A 20,907-nucleotide genomic window follows, 5' to 3' on the forward strand; every position below is an offset into this window, starting at 1 on the left:
GTGTCCATGTGTCCATGTCCATGTATCCATGTGTCCATGTGTCCATGTGTCCATGTGTCCATGTGTCCATGTGTCCATGTGTCCATGTGTCCATGTGTCCATGTCCATGTGTCCATGTGTCCATGTGTCCATGTGTCCATGTGTCCATGTGTCCATGTCCATGTCCATGTGTCCATGTGTCCATGTGTCCATGTGTCCATGTGTCCATGTGTCCATGTGTCCATGTGTCCATGTGTCCATGTGTCCATGTGTCCATGTGTCCATGTGTCCATGTGTCCATGTGTCCATGTGTCCATGTGTCCATGTGTCCATGTGTCCATGTGTTCCATGTGTCCATGTGTCCATGTGTCCATGTGTCCATGTGTCCATGTGTCCATGTATCCATGTGTCCATGTGTCCATGTGTCCATGTGTCCATGTATCCATGTGTCCATGTGTCCATGTGTCCATGTCCATGTGTCCATGTGTCCATGTGTCCATGTGTCCATGTGTCCATGTGTCCATGTGTCCATGTATCCATGTGTCCATGTGTCCATGTGTCCATGTGTCCATGTGTCCATGTGTCCATGTATCCATGTGTCCATGTGTCATGTGTCCATGTGTCCATGTGTCCATGTGTCCATGTGTCCATGTGTCCATGTGTCCATGTATCCATGTATCCATGTATACATGTGTCCATGTAGGCATGTGGCCATGTGTCCATGTGTCCATGTGTCCATGTGTCCATGTGTCCATGTGTCCATGTGTCCATGTGTCCATGTGTCCATGTGTCCATGTGTCCATGTGTCCATGTATCCATGTTTCCATGTATCCAGGTGTCCATGTGTCCATGTGTCCATATGTCCATGTATCCATGTGTCCATGTGTCCATGTGTCCATGTGTCCATGTGTCCATGTGTCCATGTGTCCATGTGTCCATGTGTCCATGTGTCCATGTGTCCATGTATCCATGTGTCCATGTGTCCATGTGTCCATGTGTCCATGTGTCCATGTGTCCATGTGTCCATGTGTCCATGTGTCCATGTGTCCATGTGTCCATGTATCCATGTGTCCATGTGTCCATGTGTCCATGTGTCCATGTGTCCATGTGTCCATGTGTCCATGTATCCATGTGTCCATGTATCCATGTTTCCATGTATCCATGTTTCCATGTATCCATGTATACATGTGTCCATGTATCCATGTATCCATGTGTCCATGTGTCCATGTGTCCATGTGTCCATGTATCCATGTGTCCATGTGTCCATGTGTCCATGTGTCCATGTGTCCATGTGTCCATGTGTCCATGTGTCCATGTGTCCATGTCCATGTGTCCATGTGTCCATGTGTCCATGTGTCCATGTGTCCATGTGTCCATGTGTCCATGTGTCCATGTGTCCATGTGTCCATGTGTCCATGTGTCCATGTATCCATGTGTCCATGTGTCCATGTATCCATGTATCCATGTATCCATGTGTCCATGTTTCCACGTATCCATGTGTCCATGTGTCCATGTGTCCATGTGTCCATGTTTCCATGTGTCCATGTGTCCATGTGTCCATGTGTCCATGTATCCATGTGTCCATGTGTCCATGTGTCCATGTGTCCATGTTTCCATGTATCCATGTGTCCATGTGTCCATGTATCCATGTGTCCATGTATCCATGTGTCCATGTGTCCATGTGTCCATGTGTCCATGTGTCCATGTGTCCATGTGTCCATGTTTCCATGTATCCATGTGTCCATGTTGCCATGTGTCCATGTATCCATGTGTCCATGTGTCCATGTGTCCATGTCTCGATGTGTCCATGTGTCCATGTGTCCATGTATCCATGTATCCATGTCCATGTGTCCATGTGTCCATGTGTCCATGTGTCCATGTGTCCATGTGTCCATGTGTCCATGTGTCCATGTGTCCATGTGTCCATGTGTCCATGTGTCCATGTGTCCATGTGTCCATGTGTCCATGTGTCCATGTGTCCATGTGTCCATGTATCCATGTGTCCATGTGTCCATGTGTCCATGTGTCCATGGTTCCATGTGTCCATGTATCCATGTGTCCATGTGTCCATGTCCATGTGTCCATGTGTCCATCTGTACATGTGTCCATGTGTCCATGTGTCCATGAGTCCAGGTGTCCATGAGTCCAGGTGTCCATGTGTCCAGGTGTCCATGTGTCCAGGTGTTCATGTGTCCATGTGTCCATGTGTCCATGTGTCCATGTGTCCATGTGTCCATGTGTCCATGTGTCCATGTGTCCATGTGTCCATGTGTCCATGTGTCCATGTGTCCATGTGTTCATGTGTCCATGTGTCCATGTGTCCATGTGTCCATGTGTCCATGTGTCCATGTGTCCATGTGTCCATGTGTCCATGTGTTCATGTGTCCATGTGTCCATGTGTCCATGTGTCCATGTGTCCATGTGTCCATGTGTCCATGTGTCCATGTGTCCATGTGTCCATGTGTCCATGTGTCCATGTGTCCATGTGTCCATGTATCCATGTCCATGTGTCCATGTGTCCATGTGTCCATGTGTCCATGTGTCCATGTGTCCATGTGTCCATGTGTCCATGTGTCCATGTGTCCATGTGTCCATGTGTCCATGTGTCCATGTGTCCATGTGTCCATGTGTCCATGTGTCCATGTGTCCATGTGTCCATGTGTCCATGTGTCCATGTGTCCATGTGTCCATGTGTCCATGTGTCCATGTCCATGTGTCCATGTGTCCATGTGTCCATGTGTCCATGTGTCCATGTGTCCATGTGTCCATGTGTCCATGTGTCCATGTATCCATGTGTCCATGTGTCATGTGTCCATGTATCCATGTCCATCCATGTGTCCATGTATCATGTCCATGTGTCCATGTATCATGTGTCCATGTGTCCATGTCCATGTGTCCATGTGTCCATGTATCCACCTGTGTCCTCTCATTATGATGCCATGGCTCTAGACCAGGGCTGCTCACCTCGATCACCGTAGTATTGGTAGATGACATTAAAAAATGGGCCCGCCCGTCATTTTCTATAGCACGTCTTTGTTCATTTATTAAACTAAACAGCCGTCTGATGTTGATCGATCTACACAACAGCATGTCATTTCTCTCGGCTCTCCGTCTCAAGGCTGCAGAATGCATCGGACTGAGAAAAAGAAGAAGAAAGTCACTTGCACTCGTTTGTTCACTAAACAGGGCATTGTCGCACCCAAAGCAGATTTCAAGTATATGCTCGACCAAATCGACATCTTCTCCTCCTTCCGCCATTGTGGGTTGAAAAAACAGCTTTGTAGTCCGCGAATTAATTCCTTTATCAAATTCAGTTTCCTAGTTCTGAGGTTCTGCATCTACCTGCCCATAGACCCCGCCTCTCAATATTGGTAATCCAATCAAAAGACGTGCAGCACTCCGCCTGCTAGCTGCTCCTGTGCCGGTTCCGGGGCCTTCTAGAAGGCCTGGAGCCAACTCTAAAGCTGATTGGTTGACACAACATTGTCATTCCATTCACTTGAAGCTACCAGCGCCGCAATGTTGATTCTGAAGGCCTAAGGGCAGATGTTAGCCCCCTGGCAACACACGATGGCTGAATATGATTGGATAAAAGATCTAACATAAAGACCAGCCCTCCAAATCTCAACCTGGCGCTGGCAGCAGCGCAACCAAGAGGAACGCTATGAAATTAAGAGAATAACTCTTACTCTGGGGAATCATTGAATACATATTTGTGGGAAAATATATTTAGAAAAAAATATATATTCTGATGATGTTTAGGCCAGCAGAGAAGGCCTTGCTGGCCCTGACGGCCCGCCACTGCTTGGAAGTCCTTCCAGCTGAACTCTGTTGTTGTTGACGTCCATGTTCGACTGAATAAAGTTTCATTTGAATCGGTCTGTTTCAGCCCTGTGCAGCTCGACGACTTCGACTCCTACTTCAAGGAAATGAGCAAAGACTCGGCCTACAAGTTCTCCCTGCAGTTTGAGGTCAGCTCCAGTCAGGCTTACAGCTGGCTCCAGTCAGGCTTGCAGCTGGTTTAACTCGGGTTTAAAGCTGGTTTAAGTCGGGTTTAAAACTTTAACTCTGGTTTAAAGCTGGTTTAACTCTGGTTTAACTCTGGTTTAAAGCTGGTTTAACTTGTGTTTAAAGCTGGTTTAACTTGTGTTTAAAGCTGGTTTATAGCTGGTTTAACTCGTGTTTAAAGCTGGTTTAACTCTGGTTTAACTCGTGTTTAAAGCTGTTTTAACTCTGGTTTAAAGCTGGTTTAACTCGTGTTTAACTCTGGTTTAACTCTTGTTTAAAGCTGGTTTAACTCGTGTTTAACTCTGGTTTAACTCGTGTTTAAAGCTGGTTTAAGTTGGGTTTAAAGCTTTAACTCAGGTTTAAAGTTGGTTTAAAGCTGGTTAACTCGGGTTTAACTCGGGTTTAAACTGGTTTAACTCTGGTTTAAAGCTGGTTTAACTCGGGTTTAACTCTGGTTTAAAGCTGGTTTAAAGCTGGGTCAATTCAATTCAGTTTATTTGTATAGCCCAATTTCACAAATTACAAATTTGTCTCGGAGTGCTTTACAATCTGTACACATAGACATCCCTGACCTTTGACCTCACATCGGATCAGGAAAAACTCCCAAATAACCCTTCAGGGTGAAAAAAGGGAAGAAACCTGGAGGAGAGCAACAGAGGAGGATCCCTCTCCAGGATGGACAGAACAATAGATGTCATGTGACCAGAAGGACAGATTTAGAGTTAAAATACATTCAATGAATGTGACAGAGTGGATGAATAGTTCATAGTAGGCATATTCCACGATGGAGACCTCCACGATCCATCAGGCAGATGGCGGTGGGGAGGAGGAGTGGGCGGAGTCTCAACAGTGGGCGGAGTCTCAACAGGACAGTGGCGTAGTCAGGAGCAGGAATTCCACGACCCAGACTTCGATGATCCATCAGGCAGATAGGATCTATGCCGTCTCATAGGGTCCGGTGACCCCATGAGACGTGAAGTCACAAGGACTCCGGGGAGAAAGCAGAGTTAGTAACGTGTGATTGAGAGATGAACATTCATCCTTAAGGAGAGAAAAAAGAGGAGATAGGTACTCAGTGCATCCTAAACGTCCCCCGGCAGCTATAAGCCTATAGCAGCATATCAAGGGGCTGGACCAGGTGAACCTGATTCAGCCCGAACTATAAGCTCTGTCAAAGAGGAATCAGAATCAGAATCAGAAACAGTTTTATTGCCAGGAATGTTTACACAAACAAGGAATTTTTTTTGGCGGAAGGTGCAACATTTGGACATGACAAACAAACAACAATCAACACGACAGAAAGACAACAAATAATGTGAAAGTGTTTGGGTGTGTGCTTCAAGTGGTGTGTTTTAGTTAAAAGTGTATGTTACGCGTGGCGTGTGTTTAAGTTAAAGTGCATGTAAATAAAGTGGCATGTGTGTGGAGGAGGAGGCCTCAAGTTAAAGTACATGTTAAAGTGACGTGTGTGGAGGAGGGAAGAAGAAGGAGGAGGGAGGAGGAGTGGGAGGAAGAGGGAGGAGGAGGAAGAGGAAGGAGCGGGAAGAAGGAGGAGAGAGGAAGGTGGAAGAAGAGGTGGTAGTCCTGGGGGTGACAGTCAGTCAGTCCCGGGTTCCATTGATGAGCCCGACTGCCGACGGGAAAAAACTTTTGGTGTGGCGGGTGGTCTTTGTCCTGATGGACGCAGCCTCCTCCCGAGGAGGGACTCGAACAGGGAGTGTCCAGGGTGGGAGGGTCAGCGACAATCTTTCTGGCCCGCTTCAGTGACCTGGAAGTGAACAGGACCTGGAGGAAGGCAGATTGCAGCCGATAACCTCGGCCGAAGCGGATGATGCTCTGCAGCTGCACTTGTCTTTGGCTGTGGCTGCAGGGTGCCAGACGGTGATGGAGGAGCAGATGATGGACTCAACGATGGCCGTGTAGAATTGTACCATCATTCTCCCTGGCAGGTTGAGTTTCCTCAGCTGCCTCAGGAAGAACATCCTCTGCTGGGCCTTCTTGGTGATGGAGCGGATGTTCAGCTCCCACTTGAGGTCCTGGGAGATGATGGAGCCCAGGAAGCGGTAGGACTCCACAGCGTCGACGGGGGAGTCACACAGGATGAGAGGGGCGGGTGGGGCTGCATTCCTCCTAAAATCCACAACCATCTCCACTGTCTTTAGAGCGTTGAGCTCCAGGTTGTTCTGGCTGCACCAGGTCACCAGGTGGTCAGTCTCCCACCTGTAGGCGGTCTCGTCCCCACCAGAGATGAGCCCAATGAGGGTGGTGTCATCCGCGAACTTCAGGAGCTTGACGGACTGGTGACTGGAGGTGCAGCTGTTGGTGTACAGGGAGAACAGCAGAGGGAAAGAACACAGCCTTGGGGAACCTGGTGGTCCGGGAGCCTGAGACGTGTTTCCCCAGCCTCACGTGCTGCTTCCTGTCGGTCAGGAAGTCTGTGATCCACCTGCAGGTGGAGTCGGGCACGTGCAGCTGGGAGAGCTTGTCCTGCAGCAGGGACGGGATGATTGTATTGAAAGCAGAGCTGAAGTCCACAAACAGGATCCTGGCGTAGGTTCCTGGGAGTCCAGATGCTGGAGGATGTAGTGAAGGGCCATGTTGACTGGGTCGTCTACAGACCTGTTGGCTCTGTAGGCGAACTGCAGGGGTCCAGGAGTGGGTCGGTGATGGTCTTGAGGTGTGACAGGACCAGCGTTCAAAGGACTTCATGACCACAGAGGTCAGGCGACGGGCCTGTAGTCATTGAGTCCTGTGATCTTGGGTTTTGGGGACGGGATGATGGTGGAGGCCTTGAAGCAGGCTGGAACGTGGCATGTCTCCAGGGAGGTGTTGAAGATGTCGGTGAACACCGGAGACAGCTGGTCAGCACAGTGCTTCAGGGTGGAGGGGGAGACGGAGTCCGGGCCCGCTGCTTTGCGGGGGTTCTGCTTTTTGAACAGCCTGTTGACAGCTCTCTCCAGGATGACGAGGGTCGTCGCTGAGTTGATGGAGGGTGCTCCAGAGGTGTGAGCCCCTGATGGGCTGGGGGAGGGTGGGCTGATGGTCTGTGGCTTGTTGATGGGGCTGTGGGGGATTGTCTTTCAAAGCGGCAGTAGAACTCATTGATTCAAGAGATTCAAGATTCAAGATGTTTTATTTGTCACACACACACAGGGTGTGCAGTGAAATGAAAGTGGCAATGCTCAGCAGGAATGTGCAAGGGCTACAAGTACACACTATTTACAATAAAAAACAACACAATATTTACAGTAAGTGTGTGTGTGTGTGTGTGTGTGTGTGCCTAAGAGGGGCAGTTGTGTGGGTCTATGTGGGGGCCCTGGTGAGGTCGGAGTTCACAGTCCTGATGGCCTGAGGAAAGAAACTCCGTCTCAGTCTCTCTGTTCTTGCAGCGTGACTACGGAGGCGCCTGCCTGACCGCAGCAGCTGAAACAGTCTGTTGTTGGGGTGGTGAGGATCCTTCATGATCCTGCGGCTCTGGTTCTGCACCTCCTGGTGTACAAGTCCTGCAGGGTGGGAGTGGTTCCAATAGTGCGTTCAGCCGAACGCACTACTCTCTGCAGAGCCTTCCTGTCCCGAGCGGAGCAGTTGCCAAACCAGGCTGTGATGCTTCCTGTCAGGACGCCTCTACAGCTCCAGAGTAGAAGGACTGAAGGATCCTCTGGGAAACTTTAAATTTCCTCAGCTGCCTGAGGTGGTAGAGGCGCTGCCTTGCCTTTCTCACCAGAGTGTCTGTGTTCGTTGACCATGTCAGATCCTCGTGATGTGGACTCCCAGGTATTTATACCGCCACCCTCTCCACAGTAGTCCCGTTAATCCCCAGTGGTGAGTACGTCCTCTGTTGTTGTACCCTCCTAAAGTCCACAATCAGCTCCTTAGTTTTGGTGACATTCATGATGAGGCTGTTGTCTGGCACCAGAGTGACAGATCAGCAACTTCCTCCAGGTAGGCCTTCGTCGTTGTCGGAGATCAGGCCCACCACCACTGTGTCATCCGCAAACTTGATGATGGTGTTGGAGCTGAACCTGGCCACACAGTCATGTGTGTACAGGAAGTACAGTAAGGGGCTGAGGACGCAACCCTGGGGGGATCCTGTGTTCAGGGTGAGGGGTTTGAGGTGTGTCTGCCCACCCTGACCACCTGTGGCCTGGCGGTCAGGAAGTCCAGGATCCAAGCACACAGGGGGGTGTTCAGTCCCAGCTCAATCAGCTTGCCGCTAGTCTGGAGTGGACTATGGTGTTGAAAGCTGAACTATAATCAATGAACAGCAGTCTCACATAGCCCCCTCTGGCTGTCCAGATGAGAGAGTGTGTGTGCAGTACCTGGGAGACAGCATCATCCGTGGATCTGTTTGGGCGATAAGCAAACTGCAGCGGGTCCATGGAGGAAGGAGGAAGGCGCAGATGTAGTCCTTATCAGCCTCTCAGCATTTCATGACCACCGAGGTGAGGCCACCGGTCGGTAGTCATTCATACATGCTGGAGAAGCATTCTTGGGCACAGGGACAATAGTGGATCTCTTGAAGCAGGCGGGGACCACGGACTCAGCCAGGGAGAGGTTGAATATTGTGGTGAACACTGAGCCAGCTGGTTAGCACAGGTCTTCAGTACTCGCCAGATATGCCATCTGGACCTGCAGCTTTCCTGGTGTTCACCCTCAACAGAGCCCTCCTCACACTGTGCTCGGTCACAGAGAGTGTGTGTTCATCCCCAGCGGTAGAACTCACCTCGGCTTTACGCTTAACGGTGTTGTTAGCCGGCGAGCTAGCTGTTGTTGCTAGCCTCAAACCGTGCATAAAATGAGTTCAGGTCGTCCGCTAGGGATGCCGGCACTCACCATTGCGCTGGGTCTGCTCTGGTAGTCTGTGATAGTCCGTAGCCCCTGCCATAGGCGCCTGGTGTCGCGCTGCTCCATCTGTGATTCCACTCTGTCTCGGTGCCTCCTCTTGGCCTCCTTCACCGCCCTCCTCAGTCCATAGACCGCTGCCTTGTACTCGTCCATGTTGCCGGATACAAGACCGGAGTTATAGGCAGCAGTGCGGCGCTCACAGCTTCACGGATGGATCTATCAACCCACGGCTTTTGGTTAGGAAAGACCCTAACTTTACCGTGGGGACGATGGTGTCCGCTAGCGTTGCTATGAGGCTCATTGCTACTTCAAGAACTCGCTGACGTCACTGGAACTGGATTGATCATGTCCCAGTCGACGACACGCAGAGCGCCCTGTAGCTCAGCCTCTGATTGGTCAGACCACGCTTCGCTCGCCACTACCGCTTCCGCGATCTTTGCCGGTATTCGGAAGCAGGAAAATGGCGGCATGGTCTGATTTGCCGAACGGAGGGAGAGAGACAGCCTCGTAGCCTCTCTTGAATGGCGTAGCAGTGGTCCAACGTTCTTTCCCCTCTGGTAGCACACGTAATGTGCTGGTGAAAGTTCGGCATGACTTTTTTTAGGTTTGCCCTATTAAAGCTCGTCTGCCAGAAGCACATTGTTCATGGAGTGGGGTGATTTGGGCTTGTAGTTGGTGATCTGCCTGAGCCCTCTCCAGACAGAAGCAGAGTCGTTTGCTGAGAGCTGCTGTTGCAGTTTCTCAGAGTACAGTCGTTTAGCATCTCTCACCGCCTTGCTAAACCTGTATTTTGACTCTGTGTACAGGTCCTTGTCCCCACTCCTGAATGCCTGGTCCTTCTGCAGTCTTAGCTTCCTGAGCTCCGCTGTGAACCAGGGTTTGTCGTTGTTATAACTCACCCTGGAGCTGGATGGAATACAGCTGTCCTCACAGAAGCTGATGTAGGAAGTTACAGCCTCTGTGTACTCATCCAGGCTGTTGGTAGCAGTCCTGAAGACATCCCAGTCAGTACAGTCCAAGCACACCAGATCCTCCAGAGCCTCACTGGTCCACTTCTTGAACTTCCTCACCCAGGTTTGCAGAGCTTAGTCTCTGCCTGTATGAGGGAATCAGATGAACCATGACGTGGTCAGAGTTTCCAGTGCAGCTCGGGAGGCGTGATAGGCCCTGCTGATTGTTGTGTAGCAGTGGTCCAGAATGCTCTCTCTCTAGTAGGGCATTTAATTAACTGTCTATATTTAGGGAGTTCGTGGCTGAGGTTTCCTTTGTTAAATCCCGAGTACAATAACTAAAGAGTCCGGAAGGTCCGCCCACACACCGTATCTGTTCGGGCGAGGGTCCGCTGTGCCTCTTGCACGTTCCTGCGGCATGTAAACTCCGTAACTAAAGGTCTTCAGTCTACTCTTAAACGAGGTGACTGTGTCTGCCTCCAGGACTGAAGGTGAAGCTGGTTCCAAAAAGAGGAGCTGGATAACCAAAGGCTCTGGCTCCATTCTACTTTTTAAGACACTAGGAACTACAAGTAGTCCCACATTTAGTGAGGCAGCTCTCTAGTGGGCAATATGGTACTACAAGCTCCTTAAGATATGATGGTGCATCACCAATCAAGGCTTTATGCGTTAGAAGAATTTTAAAAGTGATTCTTGATTTTACTGGGAGCCAGTGCAGAGCAGCTAGTGCAGGAGTGATGTGATCTCTTTCTTAGTTTAGTGAGAACACGAGCTGCAGCATTCTGGATCAACTGAGGACCTAAGAGACTTATAGAGCAGCCTGATCATAGGAGTTGACCTAAGAGACTTATTAGAGCAGCCTGATAATAAGGAGTTGACTTAAGAGACTTATAGAGCAGCCTGATAATAAGGAGTTGACCTAAGAGACTTATAGAGCAGCCTGATAATAAGGAGTTGACCTAAGAGACTTATAGAGCAGCCTGATCATAAGGAGTTGACCTAAGAGACTTGTAGAGCAGCCTGATAATAAGGAGTTGACCTAAGAGACTTAGAGCAGCCTGATAATAAGGAGTTGACCTAAGAGACTTATAGAGCAGCCTGATAATAAGGAGTTGACCTAAGAGACTTATAGAGCAGCCTGATAATAAGGAGTTGACCTAAGAGACTTATAGAGCAGCCTGATAATAAGGAGTTGACCTAAGAGACTTATAGAGCAGCCTGATCATAAGGAGTTGACTATAGAGACTTATAGAGCAGCCTGATCATAAGGAGTTGACTATAAACTTATAGAGCAGCCTGATAATAAGGAGTTGACCTGAGAGACTTATAGAGCAGCCTGATAATAAGGAGTTGACCTAAGAGACTTATAGAGCAGCCTGATAATAAGGAGTTGACCTAAGAGACTTAGAGCAGCCTGATAATAAGGAGTTGACCTAAGAGACTTATAGAGCAGCCTGATAATAAGGAGTTGACCTAAGAGACTTAGAGCAGCCTGATAATAAGGAGTTGACCTAAGAGACTTATAGAGCAGCCTGATAATAAGGAGTTGACCTAAGAGACTTATAGAGCAGCCTGATCATAAGGAGTTGACCTTAGAGACTTATAGAGCAGCCTGATAATAAGGAGTTGACCTAAGAGACTTATAGAGCAGCCTGATAATAAGGAGTTGACCTAAGAGACTTATAGAGCAGCCTGATAATAAGGAGTTGACCTAAGAGACTTATAGAGCAGCCTGATCATAAGGAGTTGACCTTAGAGACTTATAGAGCAGCCTGATAATAAGGAGTTGACCTAAGAGACTTATAGAGCAGCCTGATAATAAGGAGTTGACCTAAGAGACTTATAGTGCAGCCTGATAATAAGGAGTTGCAGTAATCCAGTCTCGAAGCAACGAACGTGAACTAATTTTCTGCATCTTTTTGAGACAAGATGTGCCTGATTTTGAAATATTACGTAGATGAAAGAATGCAGTCCTTGAGATTTGCTTTACGTGGGAGTTAAAGGACAGTCCGATCAAAGATAGGCAAGATTCTTTACAGTGGTGTTGGATGCCAGGGCAATGCCGTCTACAGAATCCACATCAACAGATAATTGATCTCTGAGGTGCTCAGGGCGATTAAAATTACTTTGATTTTGTCTGAGTTTAACATCAAAGTTGCGGTCATCCATGTTTTATGTCTTAAGACATGCTTGAATTTTACTTAGTTGGTAGTTGTAGTAACTCCTCATGGTAATTTTCGAAGATAGAGGAACTCGAGTACCATAAGTAAGGATTTAAGTGCCCTGAGTGTACTGGTTTAATCCGATGTGGAGAAGATGTGTTTTCAGGGCTGAAGAGCGTGAGTCTGGACTTCCCATGATGCAGTGGGGAGCTGGCCCCAACAGGAGCCAGGACAGCACCAACATCTGGATGTAGAGGGTGCTCGAGGTGACGAGCAAAGCATTGCTGGGAGGAAGGGAGGGGACCAGGAGGAGCCTCCTAGAACTACCAAGAGTGAATTTATGAACATGCGTCACGGACTTCAGGAACCCGACAAGGAGCGGAAGTGGTGTGGGTCAGGACGGAGCTGAAACCACTTCATTCTGGATGAGCTTTAGAGGTCGGATGGCCTTACGGTAACTACCTAGGAGTTCTTTGTCAACGAATGACCAGTTACAGAGCCTTGCCCCTTATGAGGAAGAGAGGCTTTTCGAGTAGTGCAGCAACCTAGAGGACAGAACGTTTCAAGAGTCCAGGGAGAATGACAGTGAGTACCGAGTTCCTCAGTCTGAGGAACACAGACTGGTGAAGTCCAGTAGTCAAGTGAGTTATCCCTGAAGGATATAGCTGGTTTGTAGGATCCAGGATGTCGAGCAGAATGATGGAGTTCGGTCAGAAGGAGAGATTCCTGCGCCTGATGTCAGTGGAAGGAGCTGGTTCCACCAACAGGAGGAGGACAGGCAAACGAGATGTAGCGAGAGTGAGGATCCAGCGATTGGGCCCCGTTGGGGAAAGGGGGGCCCGGGACCTTTTGGGGCCCCCTATGGAGGAGAGGGGGACCCAGGACGGACCAAGGAACCCCTGTGGGAAGGGAGGGCCCCACCGGGAACCCCAAATGGAGGAAAAGGGGGAAAGGGGCGAGTGGGTGTGGGGGAAGGGGGAGGGAAGGGCCAGCCTTGGGCCCCATTTGGAGGAAAAGGGGGGGCCCCGGGGGCCTTAGGCCCAGGAGAGGGAGGAGGGAAAGGAGAGTTAGGCCCCAAATGGGGGAAGGGGGGCCCGGACCCGAGCCTTTGGCCCCTTTGGGGGAAGAAGGGGGGGCCCGGGTGGGCCCGATGACCCCTTAAGGAAAGGGCCCAGGTGGGGTTGGGCCCCGTAAAGGAAAAGGAGGAGGACCCGAGGTTTGGAGGGGGGGGCCCAAACGGGGCCTTTGGGAAATGGGGAGAGGAAGGGGGGGGGAGCCTTTTGGAAAGGAAATAGTAGGGGAGGGGACCCAGGGGAGCCAGGAAAACCCCAATGAGAGAGGGAGGGGCCCCGGCGGGGTTAGGCCCCATGTGGGGAAGGTGGGAACGAGAAGATCAGTTGGGGCCCCTAGGAAGCTAAGGTAGGAGAAGCCCTTCGAATGACAGAGGAAGAGGAGGGAAAGGACGGAGCCTTTAGGACCCATTGAGAGGAAAGGAGGGCCCAGGACGGAGCCTGAGGAACCCCCCCGGAGAGGAAGAGGAGGGAAGGACGGAGGAGGAACCCCAAGTGAGAGGAAGAGGAGGGACCCAGGAGGATTAGGAAATACTATCCTAACATCCGAGGGTATTCTGTTGTCCTCCAGAGGGAGGCGCTCTCCTCGGGGTCGACGGGCTCAGCCGGGACCTGGAAGTCTTCCTGATACGGATCGAGACCGACTGCTCACGGATCACAGCCCCACCTACAGGAAATACCCAGGACTCAACAACGTGGCCTACATGGTGGGTTCCCCCAGGGAGCTGCTCCTCCAGGAGGGACTGGCTGATCCTACACCATGAATGAGGAGTTCCTCAGGGGAGCCTTTTGGGTCCTTTTTCTTTGTATATCAAAGATTAGAAAATCGCTCCTTGTCCCGGATCTTGTTTCTGATTTTCATGGACGGCTTCAAGGTGCAGCCGAGGGAGGACAGTCTCTGGTTTGAGGACCTCAGAATTGAGTATGTGGCCTTTATATGATGTGGTTCTGTTGGTCCCTTCAGAACCTTCAGCAGCCCTGGGGTGGCAGGCAGAGGGTGAAAACGTTAGGATGAGAATCAGTACTTTCGAGTCTGAGGCCGTGGGAACGTTCGGATTGGGGGGAGGGGAGTTCAAGTATGTCCCATTTGATTTGGACCACACTAAACTCTATATTCTCTCTATTCTAGTCAGACCCTGACCTGCCCCCGGACCACGGGAGCCCCTCTCCTACTGACGAGGTGTTTGACTCAGCCCCGCCCCCCTACATGCCCCCCCAGCCCTCAATCGAGGAGGCTCGGCAGCAGATGCACTCCCTATTGGATGACGCCTTCGCCCTGGTGTCGCCGTCCTCGCAGGGCAGTGCCGGGCTGAGCGGGGTAAGCCCCGCCCTGCCCGGCCCCTCCCCCCAGGCCCGCCCCCCCGGCAGGCCGTGGTGCTCTTACCCCGCTGCCCCCTCTCCCAACCCCTTCTCCTCTGTGAGTGTTTCGTCCTGCAGCAGAGACTGTGTTCAGCCTGAAGTTGTGTTTTCATTCTCTTCTTTTGTTCTTTCTGCAGAGATACGCAGAGCTGGGAATGTCCCCAACATCAGTCCAGGGCCTTCTGCAGAGGTCAGTCTCAGTACACGTAAAACTAGGTCCATGTCTGTAATCTGGACCTGAACCAGGACTGAATCTCTATGTATTTACACAGGCAGGGTCTAAACTCAGCAGGGTATGTTTCTACTAGAGACCAGATGCAGGAGTCGGTTTACTCCAGCAGGGGGCCGTACGAGGACCCCCCCTCCTCGTCCAGGCCAAGACCTGTAGGGGGCAGCACAGGTACAGACATCTGCAGCACATTGCTGTTTTTGACATGATCCCACATGTGTGACATTTTGGTAGAGTCCCCATCTTTGTGAAATCAGTAGTTCTTGTTGTTGCGTATTGCGGTCAGGTACGCTGCTGTCCTCTCCGTCCACCTCCGACACTGAAAGGCAATAGCACTTCAATGCATCTCTCTGTTGACCTCCAGGTGCGCAGCTCCACCACTTGACCCAGGTGGGTTTGTCCAGTCAGATTGCAGCGTATCCTGGGGTGGGTCGCAGCATGTCTGGTCCCACTGGCTCTAGCTGGACCCAGCAGCACTCAGACCAGGACCTGTCCAGAAGAGGAACCAGCAGAGAGAGTGTGAGTCCGTCAAGTGAGCCATGCTCAAAGCAGTTTGGACTTTTCAAACCTTTGTTGTTCACTTCTGTCGCGACCCGACCAGTGCTAACCAAAACTGCCCAGACAAGTCCAGTCTAGACAAGTCCTGATACATCTGAGCAGACCACTCAGGCCAGTACCGATCAGACCAGTCCAGTCTAGAGCAATTGAAACAATTCAAGACCAGTCCATCCTTAGGACCCCGCCGACCCTCACGTGACGTTCAGTTACGAGTCTACCAAGGATGGAAGTTGTTAAACAACAACTAATGTCTGTTGTCATCATTTTCTTTGCATTTTGTTTCATATCTCTCTTCTGGATCTCTCTTCTGGTCTTGTCTCTCTCTTCTTCCTACAGGTGCTGTCGTTTCCGGAGTTCTCCTCTTCCTCTGTTTTTCAGATGCCCAGCTCCTCGTTAAGGGACCCATCTGCTCCCCCTCTCCTCCTGACCTCACCGACTCCTGAGTACCCGCCAGAGGACGCCTCCCCCTCAGCCCACACCTCCGCCTCCCTTATAAAGTCCATCAGGGAGGAACTGCGACGTCTGGCCCAGAAACAGACTGCAGTGACCGGCTATCCTTAGACTGCTCGAGACTTGCTTGGGTCAGGACTAGTTATTGTTTTAGACTACTTATAACCTGGAAAGAGTGGATTAAAAACCGATAACTAACTAAGCCACAGTCTGAACTCTCTTGAGCTAATCTATGTCTGTGCTGCTAAACCCAAAATGACTCTGGACCACAATCCACATCTGGAAAAAAAGACTTCAAACTGAAAGACCTCCGGTACTTCACAGGGTCTCGTCTGCCATCCTTCAGCTCAGCGTTTCATCAGTTTGACATTTCCATTGAAGGATGATCCCACTGGGAGGTCTCATAAGGTTGTCCTTTCTGGCCTGCTGGAGCAAATCATCCTTCCAGAGTGGATGGTCGCTCTCGACCATCTGAAGGGAATGGTCCATCTGACCTTCTAGGGTAGCTCATCCCTCCTGGAGTTGTATTTTTGGGGCATTACCTTTGGGAGTGGCCATTTGGTCCCGACAATCTGTGATGAATCATCTCGACTTCCCTTCCAGAAGGAATGATCTTCCCTGGAGTTCTGGAGTGAATAGCCCCTCTGGAGAAGATCATCCCAGAAGATTTTCCTTCCTAACCCTGGAGTGGATGCTCCCTCTTGAATGTCTCCCTCTTGAATGTCTTTGAAGACACGTGTCTTTTCGGACAGTCTCAATGGATCTTTCGTCCAAACCTTCCAGAAGTAGAAGTTCACTCCTGACCTTCTGGACTCAACTGCCCCTCCTGAAGTTCTGAAGTGGACTGTGACTCCTGACCTTCTGTGGTGCTAACCGCCAGCCTCAGACCACCTCCTCATTGACCACTTATTGCCTTCCACACGGCCATCAGTGACAGGGATCAGGTCACCGTTCATAAACCACATCCATGAGGGTCTGCACAGCTGGAGCACAGTTCTTACGGCAAAGGGACGCAAAATAGTAAAAAAGTGTATATGAGTATCTATAAGATGTATCTGTAAAGAGATAGAACCCCAATGAGCACAATATTGATGTAAGAGTTATTATTGGAGTATTGAGATGTTACTTATTTGTATTGCTTATATATGAAATTAGACCTAACTCCTGTTGGATGGTTGTGTACTTGTCGTGTGTCGGCGCTCTGTGTGTGTTTGTGTCTGTGGTAATCAAACAACATGGTGCTCATGCCTCCAGAGGTTTGAGTTGCTGATTTGTTGCATCATGAGTGCATGAGCAGAACGCTGGAGGAGCTCATCATCTCCACCAGAACTAAAGGTCCTCACCAGCTCCCCCTATAGGTCGACATGTTTATTGCACACGAGAAAACATCAGAGAACAAAGAGACCCTTCCAATCTCTTCCGTAGCCTCGTGGGTCGTGAGCACAGAACCGGCACAGCACGACCCTCAGGCAGGAGCTGCCTGCAGCGCCCCCTCCTGGCAGGACTCCTCCACCACGGCCCTCATGCTGAGCAGAACTCCTGAGGGCTTCTTCATAGCACCACCTTCATGTTGCTATGAATTCTGGGTACTCTTCCTGAACTCTGAACATTCTGGCTCTCTGGCTCTCTGTGGTGTGTGTGGTGGACCCTCTCAGCCGGGTCAGGCTTTGTCCTCGTGGTGTCCAGTTGAGGCGGAGTCGTCCTGAATCAGAACCAGAACCCATCGCACGATGAAAATAAGTAATTCATATGAAACTTTTTGTTGTTGTATTTTTAAATCTATTTTTTTTAAAGTAGAGGAAGTGGATCTGGTGTTGAATAGAAAGCGTAATAGAGAGAACACGCTGTGAACGGACTCAAAGGCTTCAGAGCAACACAGCTTTCTGATTGGACCGGACCCCTGTCAGTCAAGCTGTAGGCCCCGCCCACAGGAGCCCATGGTGCTAGGGACTCCGAGTCCCCGTCACACAAAAGGTTCAAACCTGGTTTCAGGTTTCAACATGTCCCCCAGAGTCCTCAAAGAACCCAGCAGACACTCCAAATCCCGTTCACACGAGACCCCTGATCTGGGTGAGACCACCTCAGACCAGGTGACCTAAAAAACAGGTGACATCACTTCAGACCAGGTGACCTAAGACCAGGTGAAAGGACCTCAGACCAGGTGACCTAAGACCAGGTGACATCACTTCAGACCAGTTGAAACCACCTAAGACCAGGTGAAACCACCTCAGACCAGGTGACCTCAGACCAGTTGAAACCACCTCAGACCAGGTGAAACCAGACCAGGTGACCTCAGACCAGTTGAAACCACCTCAGACCAGGTGACCTCAGACCAGTTGAAACCACCTCAGACCAGGTGAAACCAGACCAGGTGACATCACTTCAGACCAGTTGAAACCACCTAAGACCAGGTGAAACCACCTCAGACCAGGTGACCTCAAACCAGTTGAAACCACCTCAGACCAGGTGAAACCAGACCAGGTGACCTCAGACCAGTTGAAACCACCTCAGACCAGGTGACCTCAGACCAGGTGAAACCACCTCAGACCAGGTGAAACCAGACCAGGTGACCTCAGACCAGTTGAAACCACCTCAGACCAGGTGACCTCAGACCAGTTGAAACCACCTCAAACCAGGTGACCTCAGACCAGTTGAAACCACCTCAGACCAGGTGACCTCAGACCAGTTGAAACCACCTCAGACCAGGTGAAACCACCTCAGACCAGGTGACCTCAGACCAGTTGAAACCACCTCAGACCAGGTGACCTCAGACCAGGTGAAACCACCTCAGACCAGGTGACCTCAGACCAGTTGAAACCACCTCAGACCAGGTGAAACCACCTCAGACCAGTTGAAACCACCTCAGACCAGGTGAAACCACCTCAGACCAGGTGACCTCAGACCATTTGAAACCACCTCAGACCAGGTGACCTCAGACCAGTTGAAACCACCTCAGACCAGGTGAAACCACCTCAGACCAGGTGACCTCAGACCAGCTGACATCACCTAAGACCAGGTGGGAGCCGGTGAGGCGGCCTTGTTGGGCCTCGCCTGTTGGAGCCCACAGGTGACGGTCAGCTGACCTGCGTCACATGACTCACCTGGAGGCTGTGAACATTAAAGATGAGTTCTGCGTTTCTATTGGTCACTTGTATTTATTCTGAGATTTAATGTTGATGTCCGATAGAAACGGATTAAATTATATATAAATCTATACATATATGTATATATATGAATCCATATATATATATATGTATATATACATACATATTATATACATATATGTATATATATATACATGACATGACATTTAGCAGACGCTTTTATCCAAAGCGACTTACAATAAGTGCATCAACCTAGAGTACAAACCAAGAACAACAAGAACACAGGAAGCAACAATTCCTCAACTCAGTCGAACCACAAAAGCACCACAATAAGTGCCATCCCAGGACGGAGCCTTGAGGAACCCCATGGTGAGAGGAAGAGGAGGGGACCCAGGACGGAGCCCTGAGGAACCCCATAGTGAGAGGAAGAGGAGGGGACCCAGGACGGAGCCCTGAGGAACCCCATAGTGAGAGGAAGAGGAGGGGACCCAGGACGGAGCCCTGAGGAACCCCATAGTGAGAGGAAGAGGAGGGGACCCAGGACGGAGCCCTGAGGAACCCGATAGTGAGAGGAAGAGATGGGGACCCAGGACGGAGCCTTGAGGGACCCCATAGTGAGAGGACAAGGATCAGACACAGATCCTCTCCACGTTACCCGGTAGTTGTGGTCGTTAAGGTAGGAAGAGAATAGAGCGAGTGCAGTGCCTGAGATCCCAGGTCCTGAAGAGAAGAGATCAGGATCTGGTGGTTCACGGTGTCAAAATGCTGCAGAAAGGTCTAGAAGGATAAGGACAGAGGAGAGAGAGGATGCTCTAGCAGAGTGAAGGATAAGGACAGAGGAGAGAGGGGATGCTCTAGCAGAGTGAAGGATAAGGACAGAGGAGAGAGAGGATGCTCTAGCAGAGTGAAGGATAAGGACAGAGGAGAGAGGGGATGCTCTAGCAGAGTGAAGGACAGAGGAGAGAGGGGATGCTCTAGCAGAGTGAAGGATAAGGACAGAGGAGAGAGAGGATGCTCTAGCAGAGTGAAGGATAAGGACAGAGGAGAGAGGATGCTCTAGCAGAGTGAAGGACAGAGGAGAGAGAAGCTGCTCTAGCAGAGTGAAGGATAAGGACAGAGGAGAGAGGATGCTCTAGCAGAGTGAAGCTGCTCAGCAAGGAGGCCAGTCTCTGTCGAGTGGCCTTGACTCCAGACTGGTGAGGGTCAAGGAGGCTGTTACTGTGGAGATAGGAGGACACTCGGTTACAGATAGCTCGCTCCAGAGTTTTGGAGAGAAAAGGAAGAAGAGAGACAGGTCTGTAGAGAGACAGGTCTATAGAGAGACAGGTCTATAAAGAGACAGGTCTATAGAGAGACAGGTCTGTAGAGACAGGTCTATAGAGAGACAGGTCTGTAGAGAGACAGGTCTGTAGAGAGACAGGTCTGTAGAGAGACAGGTCTATAGAGAGACAGGTCTGTAGAGAGACAGGTCTGTAGAGAGACAGGTCTGTAGAGAGACAGGTCTGTAGACAGACAGGTCTGTTGACTCTCGCCTCCTTCAGAGGGAAACAGCCAGTTGAGAGGGAGCTGTTAATAAGATGGTGAGAGGTCAGGAGGTCAGGAGCAACAGCCTGGAGGATGGGAGACGGGGTCAGGTGGTCGGTCAGCGGAGGTCACCAAGCTGAGAACCTGATTGGGAGACAAGGCAGTGAAAGAGGAAAGAGAGGGGGATGAAGAAGTTCGTGCTGGACTGCATTCTTTCATCTACGTAATATTTCAAAAATCAGGCACATCTTGTCTCAAAAAGATGCAGAAAAATTGGTTCACGCGTTCGTTACTTCGAGACTGGATTACTGCAACTCCTTATTATCAGGCTGCTCTAATAAATCTCTTAGGTCCCTCCAGTTGATCCAGAATGCTGCAGCTCGTGTTCTCACTAAAACTAAGAAAAGAGATCACATCACTCCTGCACTAGCTGCTCTGCACTGGCTCCCAGTAAAATCAAGAATCACTTTTAAAATTCTTCTCTTAACCTACAAAGCCTTGATTGGTGATGCTCCATCATATCTTAAGGAGCTTGTCGTACCATATTGCCCCACTAGAGAGCTACGCTCACTAAATGCGGACTACTTGTAGTTCCTAGAGTCTTAAAAAGTAGAATGGGAGCCAGAGCCTTTAGTTATCAAGCTCCTCTTTATGGAACCAGCTTCCAAT

General features: G+C 50.2%; 2 protein-coding genes across 2 annotated transcripts in view; both read left to right on the top strand.

Moving 5' to 3' along the window:
- Positions 1 to 20,907, top strand: part of LOC130200321 (receptor-type tyrosine-protein phosphatase O-like) — a 70,013-nt gene that overhangs the window by 22,291 nt on the left and 26,815 nt on the right. Inside the window, exon 4 of the mRNA XM_056424511.1 lies at positions 3,869 to 3,950. Within this exon, the coding sequence (XP_056280486.1) occupies positions 3,869 to 3,950 (82 nt within the window). The remainder of the gene's footprint in view (positions 1 to 3,868; positions 3,951 to 20,907) is intronic.
- On the top strand, positions 14,250 to 18,149 carry LOC130200322 (UPF0606 protein KIAA1549-like). The gene is made up of 5 exons (XM_056424512.1): positions 14,250 to 14,431; positions 14,511 to 14,563; positions 14,646 to 14,773; positions 14,967 to 15,121; positions 15,497 to 18,149. The coding sequence occupies exons 1-5, from the start codon at positions 14,261 to 14,263 to the stop codon at positions 15,719 to 15,721; spliced, it is 732 nt and encodes a 243-aa protein (XP_056280487.1). The 5' UTR covers positions 14,250 to 14,260; the 3' UTR covers positions 15,722 to 18,149.

The sequence above is a fragment of the Pseudoliparis swirei genome, chromosome 10 (genome assembly GCF_029220125.1).
Source record: "Pseudoliparis swirei isolate HS2019 ecotype Mariana Trench chromosome 10, NWPU_hadal_v1, whole genome shotgun sequence".
In the NCBI taxonomy this organism is placed as follows: Eukaryota; Metazoa; Chordata; class Actinopteri; order Perciformes; family Liparidae; genus Pseudoliparis; species Pseudoliparis swirei.

What these genes read in the sequence shown, in the direction of transcription:
- LOC130200322 (XM_056424512.1), top strand. Translation starts at nt 14,261, where the DNA reads ATGCACTCCCTATTGGATGACGCCTTCGCCCTGGTGTCGCCGTCCTCG. An exon ending in GTCCAGGGCCTTCTGCAGAG is followed by an intron (nt 14,564 to 14,645) that starts GTCAGTCTCAGT and finishes GTATTTACACAG; the next exon opens with GCAGGGTCTAAACTCAGCAG. An exon ending in ACCTGTAGGGGGCAGCACAG is followed by an intron (nt 14,774 to 14,966) that starts GTACAGACATCT and finishes GTTGACCTCCAG; the next exon opens with GTGCGCAGCTCCACCACTTG.